The following is a 24,398-nucleotide window of genomic DNA, read 5'->3' on the forward strand; positions in this document are numbered from 1 at the left end:
AAAAAAAAATTTATATATATATATTATGGAGTGAAGTTATATTTTTATAAATAAATTCATTTTAAAAATGTGGATAAATTAATCAAGATTTTCTAGTATAAGTTTTAAAATACGTTAATTTACGGTTTACTTATAAGAGATTTAATCTATAATTATCGAGAAGTTACAAAGTTAAGATTTTTAATTTTAGATTGCATCTTAACAGGATTACAAATTTAAAATGTAATTCAATACTACTGTTTGATATTTACCGAGCAAATCATTTAGTGTTTGCTAAGAAACCTATCTTACACTTCATTTTGTAATTACTGTTCGCTTCCATATCATTTTCACAATTATTTTCAAATGTAACCCGGATAATAATGCTAACAAAACAGCATTGCAAAAAAATAGTACAATTCAACAGTGCTAAACAATTTAATGAAAATAATGAAAGTTCTTGTTAGTCTGCGAGACAAATATCTATACAGATGTCTGATAGTTTGTAAGAAAGGACCGTCCATTAATTGAGCTTACAGTTTTTGAGCCACTTTTGTCCTACTCCCTCTCTGTTGTTCACAACGATATAATTTTGGCAAACTCCCTCTCTTTAATTACTGTATAATAGTGACATTGAAGTTCTGCAAATATTTTCTGATAGTTTATTCACGTAGGCTTATAAGAACGAATTCCTATGCCGTTAATACCACTAAAAATGTCCACATAAACAATGCCTCGAGACCCTCCTCCCATCGGATACAATGATGTACATTTTACAACCCCATTCGTTAATTTACGTGTGTAATTTAAGGCACCTTCTCTTAAATTGTACAGATAATTAATGGACGATCTCTAAAACAAAGACAATCAAGCAGAGTTATAGTGTTAATTTTTGATTTTGTAACTGCGATTACGATTCGATTTTTAATGAAATTCCTTCTATTTTGAACTAAATTGAAAATGAATAATCTTTTGATACAGTGCTCTTTTATAGAAACCGTCGTTAATCAATCCATCCTATTTCTCATTATTTAAGTGTTAATTTAATTTAATTTAAGACTGAAAGGTTATTAAAAGCCAACTACAAGAATTAAGAATAGATCTTAAAATTGTTATTTCTAGCAATTGATAAACATTATATTTACTTATCTAATTTTATCACAATTAAACAGAACATATATAATTATATATTAGCGTAATAATGTTAGCATATAGTTATGTTAAAACATAATTAACATCTAAATATATAGAAGAGTATAAACAGAAATTAGACAACTTCATTTAAGAGAAGTGCTTCTAGTCCTTTATATTGAGTATGACTTGTCTACATGAACCTTCTCTTTAACTAGGACTTGTTATATCGAAGAGAGTGAACCTATATAAATTACAATAAAGATTTTTAAGAAGAGTTTGTCTAGGTTCTAGGTTCACTCCTTTCGATATCCTATAACAAGTCCTAGTTAAAAAGAAGGTTCATGTAAACAAGTCATACTCAATTTCTCCATTTATTTCAGATAATAAATGATGGAAAACATATTCTGATTTTACGTATTATAAATCATATCACATAAAATCTAAAAATATTTATTAAAATTTCATTAAAATTGATTCGAAATTTCGTAATTTATTACATTATAAAAAGTTTGGACAGTATCCAATAAAAAAAAAAATTCTTACTTTGCAGTAAAACATAAATTTTCAATTTTAAAAAAAATTGATAATTTTAATTGACAAGTATACGATAATTATATATTATATTAATTATATAATTACGTAATATAATAAAGCCTACAAGGCCTCACTCATTCACTGACTATAGAGGCAGACGTCTTACGTGTTAGAGCCAAAAGAAGACACGTAGTACCAGTGACGTAGCGTGGGTGTCAGCCACCCGGGACGAAAGAAAATTTCGTTCCCCCTTAAATAAAATACGGGGAGTCCCTACAAGTCAGTACAGACGGTGTTGTCAGTCGCTACAGTGAGCAAAATGTCATTATTATACATTCATTTAAAAAAAGGGAATTCCCTAGTTTCGTCACAGAATAAGTAATGAAAAATTCCGTGCTCATTTCAATCGGTCCGAATCGTAGGTGCGACAAAAATATGAAATGAAATGGTTTAAATTTTTACAAGATATTATTATTATTTATTGTGAAAAAATGCCGCCCCTAAAAGTGCCGCCCGGGGCGGGCCGCCCCCGCCGCCCCCACTACGCAACGTACTACGGTAGTACGTTGGCCGAAGTGTCGAAAAACTAAAAAAGAATATCAAATATTTTGAGTAATGAGGCGTCAAAGTTGAATCTTTCGTGATTCTGGACAGGTTTAACGATGGCGTCAAATCTTAAGGTATCTGGATGTATGGATGAAAGCAAATCAATTCGTGAATACAAAATAATATACTATCGGTGAGCATATTTTCTTGAAAAGAATACCAAGAACTTATGTAGTGAATTGTCATAATCATATCACGAACAATAAAAAACTCCAGCAACGAGTAGCGTAACTTTCCCGGCTGTTATGAGATTTTATTTAGAAAATAACTTTTATATTTTAATAACAATATAATAAATAAAATTGCGTGTAACGTCATCTGTTATGAGATTTTATTATGAAAACTTTGTATATTTTTAATTATTATCGAATAGCGAAAAGCTTAATTTTGAGAGTAGTGATCAATTTCATAAAACGTTGTAAATGCTAATAACGTATAACATCTTTATTAAGTCCGATCCCACTTAAGATATGACACATGACCCCTCTATCTCCCGACCCCCTCGACCTTTCATCACCAAAATTTAATAGTATCAATGTCCCTTACACACAAGATGCCGTATCAAATTTTATTCCGTAATCTTCACCCCATCCTGAGATATTCAATGAAATAGTCGCCAACACACCGCCACACACACATACGGAATTCTTTTTGACTTTTTTGGATTCAGGAGGTCTCAAATGTTAATGTGATGAAAAAAGTAATGGTTGCCTATAAAATATATGTATTTATGTAAAGAACATTTTAATTTCAAGTAATTTAAGCTATATTAATAATAATTATTATTATAGTAAAGGTTTGTAAAGATAACAATTAAGGATTTTCTTCCACATTAATCTCTGCCATTTGATATGAATTAATGTGGAAATAAATCCTTCCTGAAGAATCTAGATCCTATTATATGTATTTACTTCTTTATTACTAGAATCGTCTCTGTTTATCCTAAAAATCACTGATAAGATATTTGAGTCAAAGCCTGAATATGCGATCAAATTTGAAGTTTGATTAAATATCATCTGTTTATATTGGAAGATGCGTATTATTATTAATCTGTTTCTCATTATTTTAAATTTAAAAAAAATAATAATAATAAAATGCATTACGAAAGGATGCGGAATGCCATCGAAGACGATCAGAGACATAATCTCTACTACATTAAAATCATACATTAACATAAATTATTCAATATTTTATATACAGTATGAATATTAGTTTAACCATTGAAATTTCTTAAACTTGACATTTTAATTTACTTACCATTATAACGTGTATAAGAATATCAATTGCATTATGCTTATATTCTATGATAAACAGAATTAATATAAAGATAATATAATATAACAAGAATATTTTATTAATTAATATAAAATACATAAAACACGAATTAAAGAGAAGGATAAAATTAGCAATTTCTGTGAACTGTCATTTTGTCAAGAATAAAAGATAATCTTGTTTTTATTGTAAAAAAAATTGATGAAAATTAGATGTAATTTTCTTAAAGTAAACAAGAACTAGTGGAAAAGTGATGCACGTTTCTGTGCTATCATCCTTCTTTTAATTATATTTTCCATATCTGATGTTCCCTTTCTTTGTTTTTTTCTTGAAGTAGATTACAGAAAGAATGCTTTCTTTTCTTTACAAAAGTTGGACAAAGTCACAAAAGAATGAAAAAAATGCAGACGAGTTAGCCCTTTTGATCTACAATAAGTACAGTACAGTAGATTAGTCAGTATATACTTGTTAGTACTGATGAGTAAACATTGGCATTGATAACATTGAAACAAAGAGAAGGAAACATGGCACTGAAACAATATAAAATTTAATTTTCAAAATAGTAAATATAATAAATTAAAATCTTAGCAGAATTCAATTTATTACATTTACAACCATAGAAAAATTTTTAATAATACGATTCACTAAATTAGAAAATTATCATTTATTTAATTAGAATTTATTAGATTTAAAATAATGAATTGTTTACAATTTTATAAATGATTTTCTTCTCTAGTAATCGCGTAAATGATGTTTCTACGCACGGTTAATCACTGAAATCGTGGGAAAATCGCTTCGATTTAAATAGTAACATTGACTGTCATAAATAATATGAATTTAAATGAATATATAACGAATAAAAAAGTTACTAATACGCCATTAATTCGTCTTCAAATTCATTTTTAGATAGTGCGAACTCCACTTTTTATAATCCAGTTAAGCAGCTTCTAGCTACTTCAAACGAAATAAATCTTGATAAAAAGCCAATAAAACAATAATTTAAATCGTTTATAAAAGTCACAAGAAGATTTTTCTAATTTTCTTTCTTATTTTACAGTAAAAATAAATAAAATAAATACAGGAAACTTTCGAAATAAGATAATATAATGCACTAAGATAATTTTTATATATATTTTTATCATATAAATATCCTTCAGTTAAAATAAATTGTAGAAAGTTGCCTTTCGATACAAAACTTCAAACTATCGTTTCTTCATTTTTTAATAAGAAGAATTTAATAAACAAATCTATTGATAAATCTCGAAGCTTAGTAGAATTAATATGGAACTATAATTTATAGAACAGAGCGTGAGAATAATGACCCGTGCTGGTTGCTGACCTGCAGATAGATAAAACATTAAAGAAAGAAAGAAACTTGCTTAACCTGTCAAGTTTTCGAAGATAAATGTTCTTTGTTAAAAATTTGGAAGTATATTGGCCAGCAGATTTATATACTATAAAGTTGAGAAAATGAATTTAATAGATAGTTTTTATATGATAGTTTGGATGAAAAATATGGAGCATAAATGGATATAAATGACTAGAAATGCATTCAGATTCTAGAGATATAAGAATATGAAAAGAATAATAGAAGATACGGATTTTTTTTCTTCTTTTTTTTACAATATTATCAAGAGATAAGCTTGAAAAGATTGAAAGATCAGATTAAAATAATAATAATATAAAAATTAGATAATAGTTTGAATGCCCTGCTTAATTGAGTGTCCGTATCAATATTATCTAACGTTATGCATAATGATGTGGATATTGCTTCGTGAAACAGTATTTTTTTGTACATTCGATCCAATAATTTGTAATATATTTGATCTATATCGTCATTTGAAGAGTAACCTTTATAAATCTATTGTAAGAAGAGGTTATATTTGGTGGCCTCTTTTTTTTACAATATCTTCCCTTAGAAAGGATAATTTTGATATTTTTAAAGTAAAAAATAAATCAAAATCGTGTATAGAGATGCTTAAATCCTCTGATAATTAATATAGTATTTTCCTAGCAATTTTCCTGGGAACGAAACAATTCGCTTCTGTATTTGATCTTGTAACGCTACACTTTGTAAGATGATGACTAGCATATGATATTATCTCTATCGCCAACATTCAAAACAAATAACAAAATTACAAGAGTGAAACATTACTCGCTTAATGATATAATTGCTATAGACTTAGATTCAGCATGACCAATTGAAGACTTCTCGAAAGTGAGAATTATCCAAAGAGGATAATAACCTATCTTAAAAATTTCTATTTACGGCGCTATAAAGTAATATAAAATGTATAAAATTATTCATTAATTCTGTATAATAATCTTTAATTTGATGTATTAAAGAAACTTTCAAATATTTTTGTTTTTTCTCGCTAATTATGAACATTTTATTACAAAAAACTGAATTTCTCTGCTCACAGAATGTAACATATTTGTCACACGTACTGTATTTTTTATATTAAATAGGAATAATTATTCATAAATAATTCATACTAATATCTTTTATTTAATTATATTGTTTATTTTAACATTAATAACAATTATATATATATATCGATCTGTGTTAAGAGAAGTCTCTTAGAGCCAATCATCAATTATCTCTCGTCATAAATATAAAAGCAAAAATGTACAACTAAAGAATACTCTCTTAAATACCACAAAGTTAAAAAATTTTATTTAGAAATAAATATTTTCTTTAACTTTTTAATAATTATATATTATATAAAAAGAATGTTTCAAGAGAGAGAGAGAGAGAAAGAGAGAGAGAAGAAGAAGAAGAAGAGGAGGAGGAGAGGGGAGAGAGATGTTTGCTTCATTAAGTTATCAGCATAGATCCAATTTTTCTTTTAATTTAAGGAATTCTCTTCATTATATTTTATTAGAAATTTCTTTAAGATCTGTAGTAATTTTAGTAAAGATAAATCGATGAAAATTATTTTAAAATTTTATTAAAATTAGAATTAAACTTATAGTATTAGATATAGTATTAAAAATTATTTTTCATACAAAAAATAAACGTGTTTGTTATATGATTAGAAAATTGATATAATTTTATTATTAAGAAGTCAATAATACTTCGATTTTGGTAAATTTATTTCTTATAAGACGAAGCTATGACATTAAATAATTTACTCACTCGTGTTAATCTTCAACAGGCACATTCATTAAATATATGTACTTAGCAATGTCGAGTATTTTGAGAATGTCTTAATAGATTTTTAACATCACTAATCACTACTCTCTCCTTTTTTTTCTTCTACATTAAAGAGTTCGTAGTCCTTTAATCAATAATAGTCTCAACTCGATTTTCTATAATACTTGTTTAGTAAGATACAAGTGGGTTAATACTAAGAATTTGCTCATATATATCATTAAAATACTTATTTTTCCGTAAAAAATAGCAACAAAACATGATTTCAGACAAGTTTCTCTACAAATGTCACTTATTTTCAGGCTAAAAACAATATAAAATCAAGAATATGAGAGCCTTAATCAAGAGTATAAAGCCTTATAAAAAACGAATTATTACTTATAGATTTATAATTAAAAATACAATTATACATTTTATAAATATAATAATATTTTATTAATTATTATAATTATTTTTCTATACAATTCGATAGGTTTTAATAACGATATCATTTTAAAATTTCGTATATTGAGTTGGAGATAATTATGTTTGAGAATCAACTTAGTTCCAGAAATTGTTAGTATTAATATTATAGTAGCAATATTAATTATTTGTTTAACTGCTTAATCATTAATTCTCTGTTTATAATTTATTATCATTTACATAAACTCTATCTAAAACTCTAATATAGAGTTTAGAATTTTTTAAAACTTAATAGATCTTTAAAAAATTGGATTAAATGTATGAAAAAATAAGTAAAATCTTCTTCACATTAAAAAAAATTCTTGAAACATATTTTATTTTTATATTAAATTTATTTTGTGTTCTAACTAGATATAAAATCATATTACTCAGTAAAAATGTTTTTAAGTTGAATCAATTCTTGCAAGCTCTATAATTTATAAGAAAACATCTAAATTGTGGTAAAATTTATTTTATTTTTATTTGCCAAGTTGTATATTTTACTATTTAAAATTTATACAAATGTACATTAAAAAAATTAATATAAAATATTAAAATATGCCAACTTACCATACTATATTTTACCATCTTATAGGTCACCTTATAGCACTTTATACTTTTTTATACAGTCTGATACCATCTTATACCCCAATTTAGAAGCATTATTAAAAGTGTAATAAATCACTTGAAATATATAAATATTAACCATTTTAATAACAAAAATTCTTATTATTTTTATTTAAAAAAAAAAAACCTATATTTTATATTGCACCGTGATAAATTCTGCTGAAAAAAGACACAACATAAAGTCTCTAGTACTAATAATAACCACTGATAAATTTTATTTTAGTAATTTTAAGTATTTGTTGTGCAATTAAACTTAATTATATAAAATCGATTTGATAATTAAAGCACCAAAGCCGATTTTAATTGTATTTACATAGCAAAAAAAGTGAATATAGTACCAATTTAACACGAGATTTATAAGAAAAATTAGTATATTTATATCCCTATTTTGTCATTTCTTTCTGCTGTGTTTATTGTCAATTAAATTCTCGTAATATATCGTTTATCACCTTGTAATTCTTATTAATCATTCATTCTTATCATCAAATGCCATTGTGAAGTCGAAGAGTAGTCTGAGCGAGTGCACGTTTAGGCTCCTCTTATCATTTTAATTAAATTATTATAAATGATAAATTATAAATGGGATAAACTCTTATTCATTTCTTTTCTAGGAATTATATATTATAGATTTATATCTCAGAGGAAAGTACGAACAAGAGCAGAAGAGCCATTGAGATGGCCTTTGATGATGCTATCGAGGGAGACGAGTTGGCATATAAATGTCAAGAATTTCTGACTGCAAAACTAAATACTCGATGTTAAAAGCTGTATAAACACTGTAGACAGATAATGGATAATTAATAACATGAGAAGATCAAAATAGTTATATCTCATTGATCTTCGTGATCAATAGGAATATTATGCCTTGGCGTAGAGTACTATTATATAAAGTACAAAAGATTCGAATTTCTGTAGTTAGCTGGTTAACGTATCGATCAATATTAAACATCTTAACGTAAATATTTTATAAATTTAATTAATTTTTAATGATAATTTATATATTTTTCTTCGTTTTTAAGTGATGAACAACGTACCGAAGCGATCGATAACTGTTGCAAAAAGGTGATAATATGATATATTCCATTATATTATTCAATTAGTTTTTATGTTTTTTAATTCATAATTATTTAATGAATTATAAATAATTAGTATTTTTATATTATCTTATACTAATATACTCTAATAAAGAATATATCCTGTATGAGTGTTCTTGCAATAAGATACAGACTAATTTGTTAATTACTGTCTGTTATTTAACTTGAGAGAAAATTATTGAATTGAATAATTATGAAATTAAGGAAATATATTCAAAGTAGAGTATTAGATATGTATGAAATCACACGGGATGTTTGATTTCGTTACTTTGATTTAAATATTCCATCACTGGGGAAATACGGTTATTTGTATGTTTCAATTAAACAGTTGAATAAACAATTCGAAACTTTGGATTCTTTAAAATGACTAAAATTTAATTTAAGAAAGTAATATTTTATAATTAAAATTTTACAACTTTTTACAAATTTTCTAGAAGATTAATAAGTTAATATTAACACCAGGCAATTTGTTACCTTATTAATACAGTATTTGCGCTTGTCATACATTACTTTCGGGACAAGTATAAAAAAATATATGTATATATTTAAGTTTAAATATATTTTTTGGGAACTTTTTTAAGAGAAAAGAGGTTATATAAATATCATTTTCAGGTTTAAGTCGTGGGCATTTCGTGTTTTGAACTTATGTTTTGAATAAATTGTAAACCGATTAATCATTAAAATAGATTAAATTTATAAAGTTAAAAAATGCTCTTATTTTTTAAATTTTTACTAAAAATAATAATAAATTTTGATATAGAAACGAAAATTAAAATGTTAATCTTAGCAGTTTCCACTTTTTGAATGGCTATAATTATTGTTAATTTAATCATTCTTTCCGTTAAAAAATTAATAAATACTAAAATATTCGAATCTATTTTTAACACAATTTTGTTTTTAATGAAGTGCATTATTTATATTTTGAGTTCATAGACCCTTAATTGTAGTGGAAAGCTTACACATCAGTTAGCGAGTGAAGATTAATGTACCACATCTTGTCATTTTTCTAACCTTCCGAATCGAAGGAAAGAGATATGAGGTTAAATTAAGTTAATATAATCGGTAAAATAATAAAATTTAATTATGGATAAGTGTTTATTTGTCACTAAATATATCAAATCGACCCACACTGCCGCTTCTCTGTATATGCTTTTCCCATGATACAGGAGAATCACCCACGTTCGATTGTTGGTATAGCAACATAGAAGAAAAGATTAGTTTCTACAGGCTTTAGATTACAAAATTCCATCTAAGAATTGGGTTGTAAACAATTATCGAGTTTGTACTTAATAATGGATAAATAAACTTTATAGTGTACTCAATTATATACAAGGTTAGAATGCCTATTGTTGAACGAAGTCGCTTCTTTCTCCTCTTTATTTTATTTTACTTTTTCTACTTATTGAGATCGTTATAAAAATTTATGCTGAAGAATTCATTCGAAATTCCGATAATTTAGATAATTATCAGGCAAAAGCACCATTAAGAAAATTGCTGCAGAGTTTCCAAGAATTGCTAGACCCAATAAACATAAAACAAAGCTTCTTTATCGAGTTATTAGTTTATTTTTCTGCATTTATTAATTATATTTCTTGATATAAAAATTTATTTTAAAAAGATATTAGAATTTATCGAGAAATTTATTTGAAGGGTGAGACAAGTTATATAGATTTCATTGAGTTATTTAAGATTTATAGGTCATTAGCGATACATCAGATTCTTGGAAGAGTTCAAAAATATGTTATAATAAATGCGAGAAACATCCCCCCTCCCCAGAAAAACGTCAAACATATTTTAAGCAATTCTATAAAAAGAAAGTTATAAGTCACGTATGTCAACTGGACGTGTTATAGGTTGATAATATTAAACTGAAATTCTATATTTAATATTTGTATTAAGTAAATTTCTTTATTTTAATGGAGGAAAATACTATATTAAGCGAAAATTCAATGCTTTCTTCGATAAAATAATGTTGAAAACACGAATTTCTTTATTTAATATTTTTATACAGTTAATAATTTACTCGTGCTAAATTTTTAAAACATTTTTTTTTCTTTTTAGAAAAAAATAAATTACGATTAAATTTATGTGTTAAAATTACTTTTTAAATATAAAAATTAAGTCATTAAAACACACATTAATATCGATATTTAATTTATCGGAACATCATTAAACCTTAACGCTAAATCGAATTATTGAAAATGAATTGTCGATATTCAAGATTGTTTTTATTATTATTATTATTATTATTATTATTTAATAAAAGCGCAATAAAGAAGGAAAATTCTAAAAAATATACATAATTTTTATAGAAAATAATAACACAATTATTTATTTATTTATTAAATCATACATTAACCGAGAGTTACTAACGCTAAATCGGGTTTTTAACATTCTATTAACGTTTTAACGCGTGAAGAATATATAAAATAAGCTTCTACAAACTTTCACGTAACAAATATAAATTTCCGTTTATAATAAAACTATAAAAGATGACGAAATCAAAATATTCCATTCGTCATCCATCAGAAAAATTTAATTTTAGAATAAAGAATTATGCTTAGATTTAAATTAAATACTTTCCCTTTAACTGAATTATAATATGAATATCCATGTAATAAAAATGCAGAAGAAGAAAAAGAAAAATTACATACCTTTGTCTTCTAAAAGTTTAATTTTAAAATCGATGTAATTTTCCGAATCATTGTGCGTGGTACCCCCCGTTCCAGACAACCTTACAATTCCTTCTCCCACAACATGGAAATATAATACTATAAGAGGGAAAAAATTACCGTAACTCATGTATATTATTATATACTACTATTATTATTATCAATGTAACATTTTAAATCAACTCAAAACATGTGCCTTCACTTTTCTAATGACGTTAACAAGAGAATGTTAAGAGGTTATATTCATTAGAAATTTATTAGAGTATTAAACACAACATTTTTGAATATTCCGACCGTTGAAATTTGGATTAAAAAAATTTGGATTATTGAAAAAAGTATTATTATTGAGGAGATGAGGTCTCTTGGTATGAGAATAGTCTAATTTTAAGAAGTTTTGTGAACAGACAAACGTACGGGCAAACTGTAAATGATTTTTAAGCGGTCATTCAACAGGTGGACAGAAAGAGAAAGTGAATATAAAAGCTGTTTTCTTAAATCGATGCGAGTGATAACTGTTCTTTATAAAATTTCAAAACTTTCCCTTCGTATACATTACTTTAAAAAAATTTTTTTATAAAGATATTAATTAGAAAAGTACGCGTAGAAAGGAAATTACTACATAACGGGATTTATTAAAAGCAATACTGTATTAAACAATCCTCATTATCTCTTATTAATGACAGTTGTTCCAATAAATTGTCTCGAAAGATCCTATTATTAAGTCGTCACGAGTGAGCAAAAATCCTACACGACACTTCTTCAATTAGGCAGTGTTCATTGTCAAGGAGGAAAAGAGGGGGAAAAAAAGTGAAATTTAAAATATAAAAATAGAATTTTTACCTGTTACAGCCGTGTCGTTATCCAATTCTACAAAAACTCTTCCAGAAACAAAAGATCCGGGATGATACAACAAAGTCTCATTATCTAACAATATGAGGAACTTTCTTAATTTTCGAGCCTCCCGTTTCATTGTTAAGCAAAATTGTGGCCTAGATTAAGGCAGGCCTTCAATGAACATCTGACATCCGGGACATTTGCAGAAGGTAAGCAGGATAAACGTGGGATCCCACCCTTGCTGACTTCTCCTGTCACGTACTTGACCGTCAACCTCCACAAATAACTGAAAGTGTATTGACCTTCTAGAATTGTTACAAAGCTGGATTATATAATTTACAATAATATTTCGCTACATAAAACGAAATAATTACTTTTAGTGATTTTAAGTGCAATTTATTTTACCTTTTCCGAACATAAAATAGCATAATAATGAAAGAAACAGCCTCTTTTTTATTTTTAATACTAGACCAATGCTATTTTTTTCCAGCTAAAAATTAATTCTGTTAGATATTTTGAACAGATAATTTCATTAAAAAATAATATTTTATGTGTCTTTTTAAATATTTGAATAATTCTCACTAAAATTATACTTAAATCCGAATAAATTTTATTATTTTTTTTAAACATAAAGGAAATTTTTACTTTGTTGACATCATAGAGTTTTAGATGTATTTACTTTAGTGTTTAAATATTTCTTTAGTTTCTTTCATGTAAATCATTAATACAAATACTTTAAGATGAAGAGTCTTGTATAATTAAAAATACTATTTTTTTTTAATATAAAACTTAATTAGGAAACGGAAATTCTTTGAGCATTCTGAATGAATAAATTTAAAAAATAAAAATTTTATACGCTTTTTTCTTTCATTATTTCATTAATATTAAAAAAATGTTAGCTTATTATTATTATTATTATTTATTTATTTATTTAAATAATTTAATAAATATTATAATTAGCATTACTTACATTTTACTTATATATAAACAGTACTTTTCTATTATATTTTTAACAATTAAAAATATAAATCGATTTCATAATATTATAGATAAAACGCTCCATTTCAAAGTAATAAACAATTATATTTGAACAATGAATTTTATGCAAAAAAAATAGTTAATTTCAGTTATAGAACATTTAAATTTTCAAGAATTTAGCTGGAATTTTTTCCCCATTTTTTTTTTTTTTTTTTTAGCGTGAAAACTCAATAGAACAATGAAACAAAACAGGAAAATTATAAAAGAAATTTGAGATTTTCATAAGTCGTGATCTCACTTTATTTTTGCTCTACATATGTCAAATTTTATACACGAAATACTTTTTAAAAAATCTAATAAATTTGATAAATATATAAAATTTAAAAAGTATATACAAATGTATACGCATATTATATGTGTATATATTTATATAAACACGTACACACGATGTATAACAAAAAAAAATTCAACTTTTCGTTCTGAAATATATTTTACATGCATATAAATCTTTTTAGATTTATCTACAAGAAATTTTTATGCACAAACTGTGATAGGCTACTGTACACACATACGTATGTATACAGATATATAGTAGATATATATATATATATATATATATATATATATATATTATATATTATATATAAAATGCAAGGTATGCATATGATGTATATAGGTTCTTCTATAAAAAGTTACATTACTTTTGAAAAATATTGCATGTCATTTTATTATTGAAAAATAAATTTGACGTTTGGAAGAGAAGGAAAATAGAAATGACGCAAGTGAAAGTTAAAAATCAGACAAGTCAATGCTATAAATGTAACACATAACTACTTTCTAAATACGGTAGAAGTTACATCATCGTGTTACCATATATAGCAAGACTGTCGTTCACGCTCGTTTGACGTAATTATTTGGCCATGCTTTCAAGGTTGGACACGCATTACAGTAACTTGTACGGTTAAAATGGGGCGAAAAATCATTAACAAACAATGCTGTAAGGCTTAGTTACGAAATTAAAACTAATACCGTAAGCTGGAAATTAACTATCAACAGATGTATTTCGTTGCTTTGTAATTATTTTTTAAATTTAATTAATGCTTTAAACACCGTACATTACCTCACTTCGCCAACCAACCGGTAGCTCGAGGACCCTTTAGAGTTTACGCGTTTTCCGAGTTAAATAAAAATCTATTTTTGTTTATTTAAATAAATAAATAATATTTGCGCATTTATGTACGTGACACGATAAGAAATATCGAGCTAACTTTGTGACAAATTTATAAATTCATCGAATAATATTGTTACTATGACGACCAGAACTTTGAATTTGTAATGCGCCACTTCGGGAGTAATGAAGGAACAGCTTACCATTGACTTTTACAGTATTTATTAATACATAAATTTTTGTCCTTTTGTGCGTAATATTTAATGTCTGAATTTAAATTTATACGTTTATTTTATATTTTATAATAATAAATAACGGATTTTTTTTAAAATTCATTAGTCTTCCTCCTATCATACTTTTGTATAGTTAACAAGATATATTAAAGGGGAGAAGAATGAAAAATTATTTTCGTAGAAGAAATAAATAATATTCTTTTTCCTCTGTGTTTATTGTATTCACATAAAATAAATTCTTATGTTATTAATCTTCTAAACATAAAGAAAAAGAAATCTTATTTATTCACTTGATTTTTATTTATATTTTCCTAAAAATATTTATTTTTATATCATACAATTTTACAATAAAAACGCTATAATAATAAATATATCCGTCTATCTGTCAGTCCGTTTTATATATACATAATGGAAACTAAATGGAACCATTTAACAATGTAATATTTAATCAAAGAATTTTTAGTGCAATTTATTTACTAATATAACTATTAAATAAGCAATAATTTAATAATTTTTCTTGAAATATTGTCGGAGATGGGAACATAAACGGTAGGAGACTTTAGTTGCATTATGAATCTGGTAAGATGTTTCCTTGTTAAACTAAAAGATGATTATCTCAACTATATACGTAGGCTATATATAGAATTTATGAAGGTATGTTTTACAAAATAGCCCAATTATTCTATAATATATTTATATTATAATCTACTTTATCTAGAAAGCGAGTTTCATACTCAAGGTTATTTTCCAGATGATCAGAATAGAACTTGAATAAAATAGAATAGTATTTTCTTATAGGGAAAAAAAATTGATAGACGAATACCGCGTTTATAAAGAAATGTCAATAGTTATTGTCTTCCCCTCTTTCTCTACCTTTTTTAAATATATATATTTTTTCTACAGATTGTGTTTTACTGATTGAATGTAGGTTGATATCTCTTATCAAATATTCCCAATTTTTCTTTTATTTTATCGATAAGAGCGAATAATACGAATGAAATTCACATAAAGATGTACATAAAAAGTGGTTCGGTGGAGCTAAAATGTAGAAAAATTCTGAATTTTTTGTTTTCTATATACATAAAACATAAAAATTACATAGTTCGGGTGTTGAATTTAAAGTTTTTCATACAAATTTTTAATTAAATTTTTTAAAATATTCATAAATTTAAGTAAATAATAAAATATAAGTTTTAAAAGAAACCAGGCATGTACTTTTAGATTTACTTAAGGGAGAGCATTTTCTTTGAAGAAGAGAAAAGAAAATAAAATGTTTTGACTTAATGTAACAATGGCATGAGATTATCCAAAGGAGATTTGTTAACTTAATTCGTTCGATACTTGATTCAAAAATACCTTAAACGAAAGACAAGTTGTTTAGCAACCTATCGGAATTAGTGATAAGTAAAGCCAAGAATGTGTTAAGTGAATTGCGTTAACGCATTGTATGGTCGAGTGAATTAATATAAATTTCATTTATTCCGTTAAAAGGATATCTGAGCATATTTTATTATAGAAATTCCTTTTACTTTTATACAATTTCTGGAGAAAACAACACGCAAATGGCTATCTGGATTAAGTAAAATCGCTATTTTTATTTTGATTTCTTTTAAAATAATTTGTTAAAATTTATTTATTTATATTTAAATTAACAATAAATTTAATCTCCGTAGATTTATTTTTAAATGTTATAATTCAAAAATATACCATCCACTTAATAACATTTTTATTTCTTGTATACAAATACTGTATAATACATTAATGAACAGTTATATATTGTTTGCTCATATCTAAAAACAAATCATAAACTTATAAATAAAAAAAATATATTTTATAATTCTATTTTTAAATTGATAAAATTTTGCGATATTTTTTTTTAATTTGCTAAAAATTTTAATTTTATTTTTATTTTTAAAAAGGGGCTCATTAGTGTTATTTTATAAAATCTTTAGGCAATTTTTAAACATATTTTTTACAAAAAAAAAAAACATTGTAAAATATTTGATTATTCGTCTTAAAATTTTATTTTAATAAATATAAATTTTTAATTTTATAAATTTTCATATTAAAGCGAAGAATTGTGTGGAAAAAAAATTTGTAAAAGGAAAAAAAAACATTTGGTATAAGATTTTAACAATCTCTTTAGATCAAAAGAAGGATCGATATTTATTTGGACAAGTTAAAAAGTTTAGATAGAGATAGAAAACAGCTTGTAGAAAAGATCGCAATGGAAATACTATTCCTATCCCATTTTATTAGCAGAAACAAATGACACGTGTCTTCTTCATCCCTCCCTTTCCTTCCTTTTTTTCTTTTAAATGTTAACGCCAATATTTATTATTCATTTTTTAATATAAAACAACCTTTTTTTTGTTAAATTAATTAAGTACATATAGACTATATATATATATATATATACACACATTATAAAAAATAAATTTTTAATTAATATTTTAAAGAGATTTTTAAAACTTCTCCTTCATTCATCGACTTTCCTTCGCACTTTCTAAATTTAAGATTTATTTATTTATTTATTTTTAAATAAATTTGCTATTCATTTCTTCGTATTTTATATGTTGATTTTTCATCTATTTTTATAGGGGTTTTTTTTTTTCTTTTATTTATAGAAATGAAATCAGAAATAATGCTTTATGCAATACTCCGTTTGGTTTGTCTATTGATTCATCTCGCAGCTCTCGTAATGGATTTTGTTCCTTTACATAAACTCCCTTTACTTTAAAAATATTTTATACAATATATCTATATATATATTAACAATAAGATACTTTATACGTGCGATCGATCACTAAAATATAATTTCACATACCAAAGAATTTGTTATATGACACATAATGTGACTACAAAAATATCCTTCTACGACATAATTACCGCGTGCATGGCACACATCGAAACAACATAAGATTATTTATTTATTTATTGTTTTGCTGTGGTGATGAAAATAAAATCTTATAGAATTAAACACCTGGTGCTATCGGGTGTATTTTCGGGCGTGGTGGGTAGTGGAAGTTTTGTATTACTGGATTTTCTGCGGATTGCTACTGCTAAAGAACTCAAACGTCGACTTAATTGTTTTGATGGTCTTCTAGAAGAATCGGGCGCTGGGGGTTGTTCCAGTTCTTGTATCTGCTGCAGAAGCTGTACAAACAGTTCGTTGACGTTGATGTTGTATTTAGCACTTGTTTCTATATAGCGACAGTTCTGGAACATTTCTGTTATTTGTTGTACCATTTCTTGAGTGACCATTCTTTCTTCTACTAAATCGCTTTTATTACCGACCAAAATAACAGGAACTTGCGTGCCTTAAAAGGAAAAAAAATAATTTTATTTATTTAATAAAATCATTAGAAAAATTAAGAAAAATGCAGTAGAATAGGTAACAGTTTCTATATAAGAATTCCTGAAAGAAGTCTTTTATAACGTTAAAGATAAAGTACTATTCTGGGGGTAATTATATTTGTGAAAGTGCTGTCATTTTATTTTTTATTTTCTTCTCTTTACAAAGTTCGGTTTGATATTTTTATAATCAATTTTCTTATACTTGATTATTATTTTTTTTTTTACTAAGTTTTAATTTAATTTTCCTTTTAACTTATAAAAGGAGGAAATCTAAGAATACCTTCGCTTCTACAGCCGACAAAGTTACCAAAATAAGCATATTTTCGTATTTTATATCGTAATGTCAAAGTGTCAAAGCGACTTCAAAAGGCACGAGCCTTTCAAAATACCAGTAAAGGCATTAGGAGCGAGACACAATCTAGAAAATAACTACATAACAGTCATTGATTTTTCTGTGAAGTAGAGTGACCAGAAAGAAGAGGAGGATGAAAGATTGGGGGAAAAGGCACAGAACAATAGAGGAAAAAAAAAAACACAAATTACTAATATATTTACCTCTTATTTTTGAGACGAGTTCGTACAATTGTACAGCTTCGTGAAAAGACTGCAGGCCATCTACTGAAAAAACTATTACGAATCCTCTACCTGATCTAATACTTAATTCTCTCATAGCTGGGAAATGATGTGATCCTGCAGTATCCAAAATTTCCATAGTATGAAAGACTCCATCTAAGAAAAACCATTGAAATGATTTTAAACAGGCGACGTCATCTTATATTTTAAAATAATTTATCTAAAGCAAATGGACACTGATTCGTTGCCATTTATAATTAAATTTTTATCGACAAAATTCCATTATGACAGCATTAATCCTTTATACAAAACTATAAAAATATAAAGGATTTAAAATAATAGAATAAAGAATTTTAAAAAATATATTATTAAATAAAATAATAAATATATATATTTAAAAAAATATATTTCTTATTATTTAACTCCTACACAAAATCTTAAAACAGTTAAAAGTATTCTGAGTTGTGACAAATTAATCCATATTCTGATTCAAATATAAGTGCATTATTATTATAGAAATTTTAATTTATTCTTTTTATTAAAATAAAATAAATATTGTAAATCTTTTTCGATTTGTTTGTTTTTTGATATTTTTAAAGTTTAAATTTAATTAGAAATAAGCTTTTAAGTAGCGAAAATGTATACAAGATAAGCGAGATTTTTAAAAGGATTTGTTTAATTTGTGATTTAAGGATTTAGTTCGGTAATTTTGATGTAAATTTCCATCGTTGTTATGGGAAAAATACTAAAAATACTCGAAATTTACATCAAACCTTAATTACAATGCGTAACAACATCAATTAACAATGAAAAGTATTCTCTGTTAAGTACTTTTCATTGTTAACTTACACTGTTATGCGTTTCAATTAACATTAGGTGAAGTAGTGTAATAATAATGAACACGCTTGTGTCACTGAACAGTTAAGCAGTTCAACAATGTACAGATAAACAACAATGAGCACGCTTGTATCAATGAACAATTTAAGAACAATAAGACCTTTAAACAACAATGAGCTCGCTTGTATCAATGAACAGTGAAACAACAATAATAAGCTTGAATTAACGAATAGTTAAAGAACAATGAAGACACTTGTATCAATGAACAAAAAACAATGAACAAGCTAGTATTAGGAAACAGTTAAACGAATGAACACGCTTGTATCAATGAACAGTCTAAGAACAATGAACAAAACAAAATTAACAGTTAACTTATATTGTTACGCTTTCATTGTTAACAGGTAATCGTTTATAGTATGGTTAATTCGCATCTATTGTAATCTATTATAGCATGTTAGATTCATTGTGTTAAAGTTACATATATTTCTTTCTATTTAACACAATAATAAATTTATTATAGGATTTTATGATGATGATTATTATTATTATCAATTTTTAATTAGTGTTTTTAGATAAAATTATATAATTAAGAGAAGGAGAGTAATATTAAACCGAATTTCTTGCATATAACATTAACAAGTACAGTGTACATTTATAGATGAACTATCAAGTTCCATAATTGGCATTATTTATTCTGCTTATATTAATGGCCACATGCATGACCTGATGTAACTATAGAAAAATTAAAATATTCAAATTTATGTATAATTTTATGTTTTAATTATTCAATAAGAGTTCGTTGATGATAATCATACATAAATTAACTACTACGTGATTCAAAATTATAGGGAAATTTTCAACGAAAAAAAATCCTCAAATATCCCCGAAATAACCAAGTTTTAATAATGAAAAACTAAAATATTTCCCTAAAAATTATTTATGTTTTTAAAAAAAAAATATATGAAATTTTAGTATAAAATAACTTGCATACTTCTATACATCAATTTATTAACATAAAACTACATTTTAAATATAACTCCATTAAAATAATAATATTTATTAACGCATAAAATATAATTTAAATTTAATTATTATAAAAATATTAAAGACACGTCATTTATAAATTTATAATAGTTAAAAAAAATCTTAATTAAGTTAATATTTTAAAAGTAATTAAAAAGTATAAAGTTTTAAAATTTAAATAAATAAATAAAAAAATAAATAATATATTAAAAATTTTTATAGATTTATATAGATTATATATACACTTATATTTATAAGTAAATATATCTTTTTAATATTTAATTTTTTTTAAGAATTTATCAAGTAAAATTTGCATTCTCAACGACTACGTTGACATTTTCCACGAATCAAATCATTAAAAATTCATATGATAAATCAAATTTATATAACATTTATAAACAAAGGAGTTACTATTTATTTTAACAGAGAACAAATAAAATTCTATTTTAACATATTTAATAAATAAAATAAAATAATTTTATAATTCCCTCTTAACAGAGAGTTTTTCAACTTCTCAACAATATTCAACTAAAATAAGTTTTAAATTCTAAGGAATTTTAATTAATTATTTAAACATGGGAAAAAAATTAGTAAATGAATTAAAAAATATAATTTTAAATCAAATTATTATATATATTTTCTTTTAAATAAATGAATCTTGTAGTAACTACACACAGATTCATCGAATATCTCCATCTTATTAATGTTTATAATTAAAAATAATGGGAAAAATGGTAAAAAAATTTATTAAAAATTAATTTTTAAAATCAAATTATTATATTTATTTATTTATAAATTAATTTATGATTTTATGCTAATTTGATCTTACTTAAAATATAATTTTTTTAATTCTTTATTATTTAATTAAGTAATTAAAATTTAAAAAGAAAAAGATTTTAAAGAATATAAATAATAATTTATTATTAATATATATATTTGGGTGGTTGGGAATTTTATTAAATATTTTAAATTTAAGAGTGAAAATAAAATATTTTGGTATAAATTTTTTCATATTTTAAACATTAAAAATTCTTCCATGGTTTATTAAATCTGTAATTTAAATAATGATTAACAAAAGGAAGTGGGAGTTGCATCAATTGAGTTTTGAGTAGGAGATCGAGATTCATATCTTTTTAGAAGGTAAGAAAAATGATGACAAAATGAGTAGATGCTGTCAAATTTATTGTGAAATTCATATCCCTCGAACTAGCGAGGGAATTAGTTTGGATGACGTTCAATCCATTGCGGTCAAGGAGAAAATATTTTATCTATTGATGTTTATAATAATAATAATAATAATAATAATAATAATAATGCTATAATGGAGCATGGAATGGTATCAACAGCTAGAATTTTTAATAATAATTAAAAAATAATAATAATTTCTCGATAGAAATTATCAATTTTGATGTTATTCAAAGGGATATAGATGCTGCAAATTACCTTAAAGATTAAATTAAAGCAGAACGTGAGAAAATACAATTCGATTTATCACTCTTACAAGTCAGACTGAAATTCGATTTTGAGTTTTTTTTTCCTTTTTCTTTTTTCGAAGTGCAATTAACTTTTTAAAAATTTGTAAATTTAAGAAGAAAAACTTAAATTAGAAAATTAAATTTTAAAAATGCACTTTTCTTTATAAGAAATTAAAATTAAAAAAAAAATTTAATGAAGAAAAATTCGAACATTCAACAGGTGTCATATGACATTCTTGACGTTTTAAAGCGAAAATTGTGCTAAAAATGCGCAATTTTTTGATAAGATATTAACAAATGATTTATAAATTAATTAATATATTAATTGGCAAGGTTCTAGGAGTTATTTTTATTTATTTTTTCGTCCATTTAACGCTGCAAATTATTATATCTTTTGGAGAAAATTAATTTCCTTCCTCTCCGATGGTTTAGTATTTTAATAAATGGTAGAAAACTTGGATTAATTAATTAAATATGTAAAAAAATATTTACCTGGCATCTGGATAGTATGTCGATAGCAATCTTCAACAGTTGGTTTGTAAGTATAGGAAAAGAAACCTTCAAGAAATTGCACAACCAAAGAGGTCTTTCCCACTCCACCCGCTCCCAAAACGACGACCTTGGTTTCTCTCATGACTGACAAAGCATTAATCTTAGATAGAGTGAATTTCCTCGACTTCCATGCTCAACAAACTGAAGATACCTGGAGAATAGTGGCAGCGCACGCGACCATCCTGCTCATCATTGGACGCAAGCGCTCGTCTCTGGTCGTCATGGTAACCGAGAAGTGATGTTGAACTACGACTCTTGGCAGTGATCGACAGACCATACATTTCCAATTGGATTATAAACAACAAATCTCGTTTGTAATTTTCTTAACAACCCATTACAGTATCGTCTCCATCTTTGTTAAAAAATAAATAAAAAAATACAGAGAAGAAAATTGAATTTTAATATATCAAGGATGGAATTCTAAATAGGAATTAATGTTAGAAAGTTTTCCTTATTTTTAATCTAAAGAAGAATATTTACATTTAACAAACATTTAAACCCACACTCCCAGTAAAGAATCTTATACAAATTACATAATATTTCGTCATATTCATTCGGGATTTTAACTCGATTTACATAAAGAAAAATACTGTTTTTTTTTCCTTCTTGTTTAATGAATTACAATTAGAAAAATATATATATTATTTAATTTTTCTTTAACATACAAAAACAAGACAAGCAATTCCATGGAAATGAAATTTGCACGATCAAATCAAGTTGATCTCATTGAGTGATAGATTCATGACTTTAATCTTAAATTGGTTTGGCTCTTTAAGTGGATATTCATTTATAAACACATATATTGGCTTTCTGGCGCATTAAACTTGTTAAAATACACGTTAATTATATTCTATAACGTCTTATAATTATAATATCTTCGTATTTATGAGGGATGTTGAATTCGTATCCATTCGTTCGTTGAACCAATACGTGGCAATGACTTGAATCGTGTTAAATATTAACGATCTATTTTTAGGTACTTAAAAAAATATATTGTTAGAATATATTTTTAAAAGGTGAATTTTATTATTTTTAGCGGGAAATTTATTGATTTAAATACACATCATTTTAAGAACCGTTCGTAAAATATTTCGGTGAGGTTTATTAAAATTTTGTTGGATTAAACTTGTTCTATTTATATTCTTATAACTTTTCACTTATAAAAATATATCTTATTTACTCAGCGGATCCTGAAAAATTCAGTATTTTATTCTTCTTTTTAAATGAATTATTATTTTTAATGCTTTGTAAATAAAAAAAATAATGAATATTTTTCCTTAAAAGACGTTGATATTTTATAAATACATATTTTTATGTAATTAAATTGGTGAAGAGTAAATATTTAAACTCCATCAAAAGACAGACTCAACATTTAAAATTTTAATTAAAATTAGAAAAGATCGGAATTGATTACAAATATATATATATATATTTTTTAATTTTATAAAATAAAACTATAGTTTAATTTTAGCAAACAACTTGTAAAAAATATCATTTATAAGTAAAAAAAAAATTTAACCTTACTCATGCTTTTAAATACTGTATATAAAATGATTTTTAAAGTTATTAAGCTTATATTTAATGCAACATAACTTTTCTAATTTGAAAATATATTTAACACCCGATTTCTCTAGAGATTTAAGCACTTAAAATTTTGAAAAATTAAAAAGGTTTTATGTTTAAGTCAGGTATGTATAAATTATACATTTATGTTTAAAATAAACATTCAAACCAGACACAATCAATCAAAACAGTCTAGAAAAGTTTTCAATAATTTCTTTAAAATAAATCTGAAGATTTGGCAGAAGTTTTCAACACAAAAAAGAAGAAAAAATAATAAATTTAAATGGATAGA

The 24,398-nt window shown here is 25.0% G+C and overlaps 2 protein-coding genes across 2 annotated transcripts in view; both read right to left on the bottom strand.

The window, feature by feature from the left end:
• The window catches only part of LOC136976466 (arrestin domain-containing protein 4-like), a 45,291-nt gene extending 32,662 nt beyond the window's left edge, over nucleotides 1–12,629 (bottom strand). The window contains exons 1-2 of the mRNA XM_067271750.1: nucleotides 12,354–12,629; nucleotides 11,496–11,612 (exon numbers count right to left, since the gene is read on the bottom strand). Coding sequence (XP_067127851.1) covers nucleotides 11,496–11,612; nucleotides 12,354–12,483 — 247 coding nt within the window. The 5' untranslated portion in view covers nucleotides 12,484–12,629. The remainder of the gene's footprint in view (nucleotides 1–11,495; nucleotides 11,613–12,353) is intronic.
• A 4,895-nt stretch (nucleotides 12,630–17,524) lies between these two features.
• On the bottom strand, nucleotides 17,525–22,838 carry LOC136976505 (ras-related protein Rap-1b-like). Its single transcript, XM_067271805.1, has 3 exons — nucleotides 22,484–22,838; nucleotides 18,639–18,812; nucleotides 17,525–18,046 (listed from the first exon to the last, which is right to left on the bottom strand). Exons 1-3 carry the CDS (start codon nucleotides 22,623–22,625, stop codon nucleotides 17,694–17,696), a joined length of 669 nt encoding a protein of 222 aa, XP_067127906.1. The 5' UTR covers nucleotides 22,626–22,838; the 3' UTR covers nucleotides 17,525–17,693.
• Nucleotides 22,839–24,398: the final 1,560 nt, after the last annotated feature.

The sequence above is a fragment of the Centruroides vittatus genome, unplaced genomic scaffold (assembly GCF_030686945.1).
Source record: "Centruroides vittatus isolate TY-2023 unplaced genomic scaffold, ASM3068694v2 contig_400, whole genome shotgun sequence".
In the NCBI taxonomy this organism is placed as follows: domain Eukaryota; kingdom Metazoa; phylum Arthropoda; class Arachnida; order Scorpiones; family Buthidae; genus Centruroides; species Centruroides vittatus.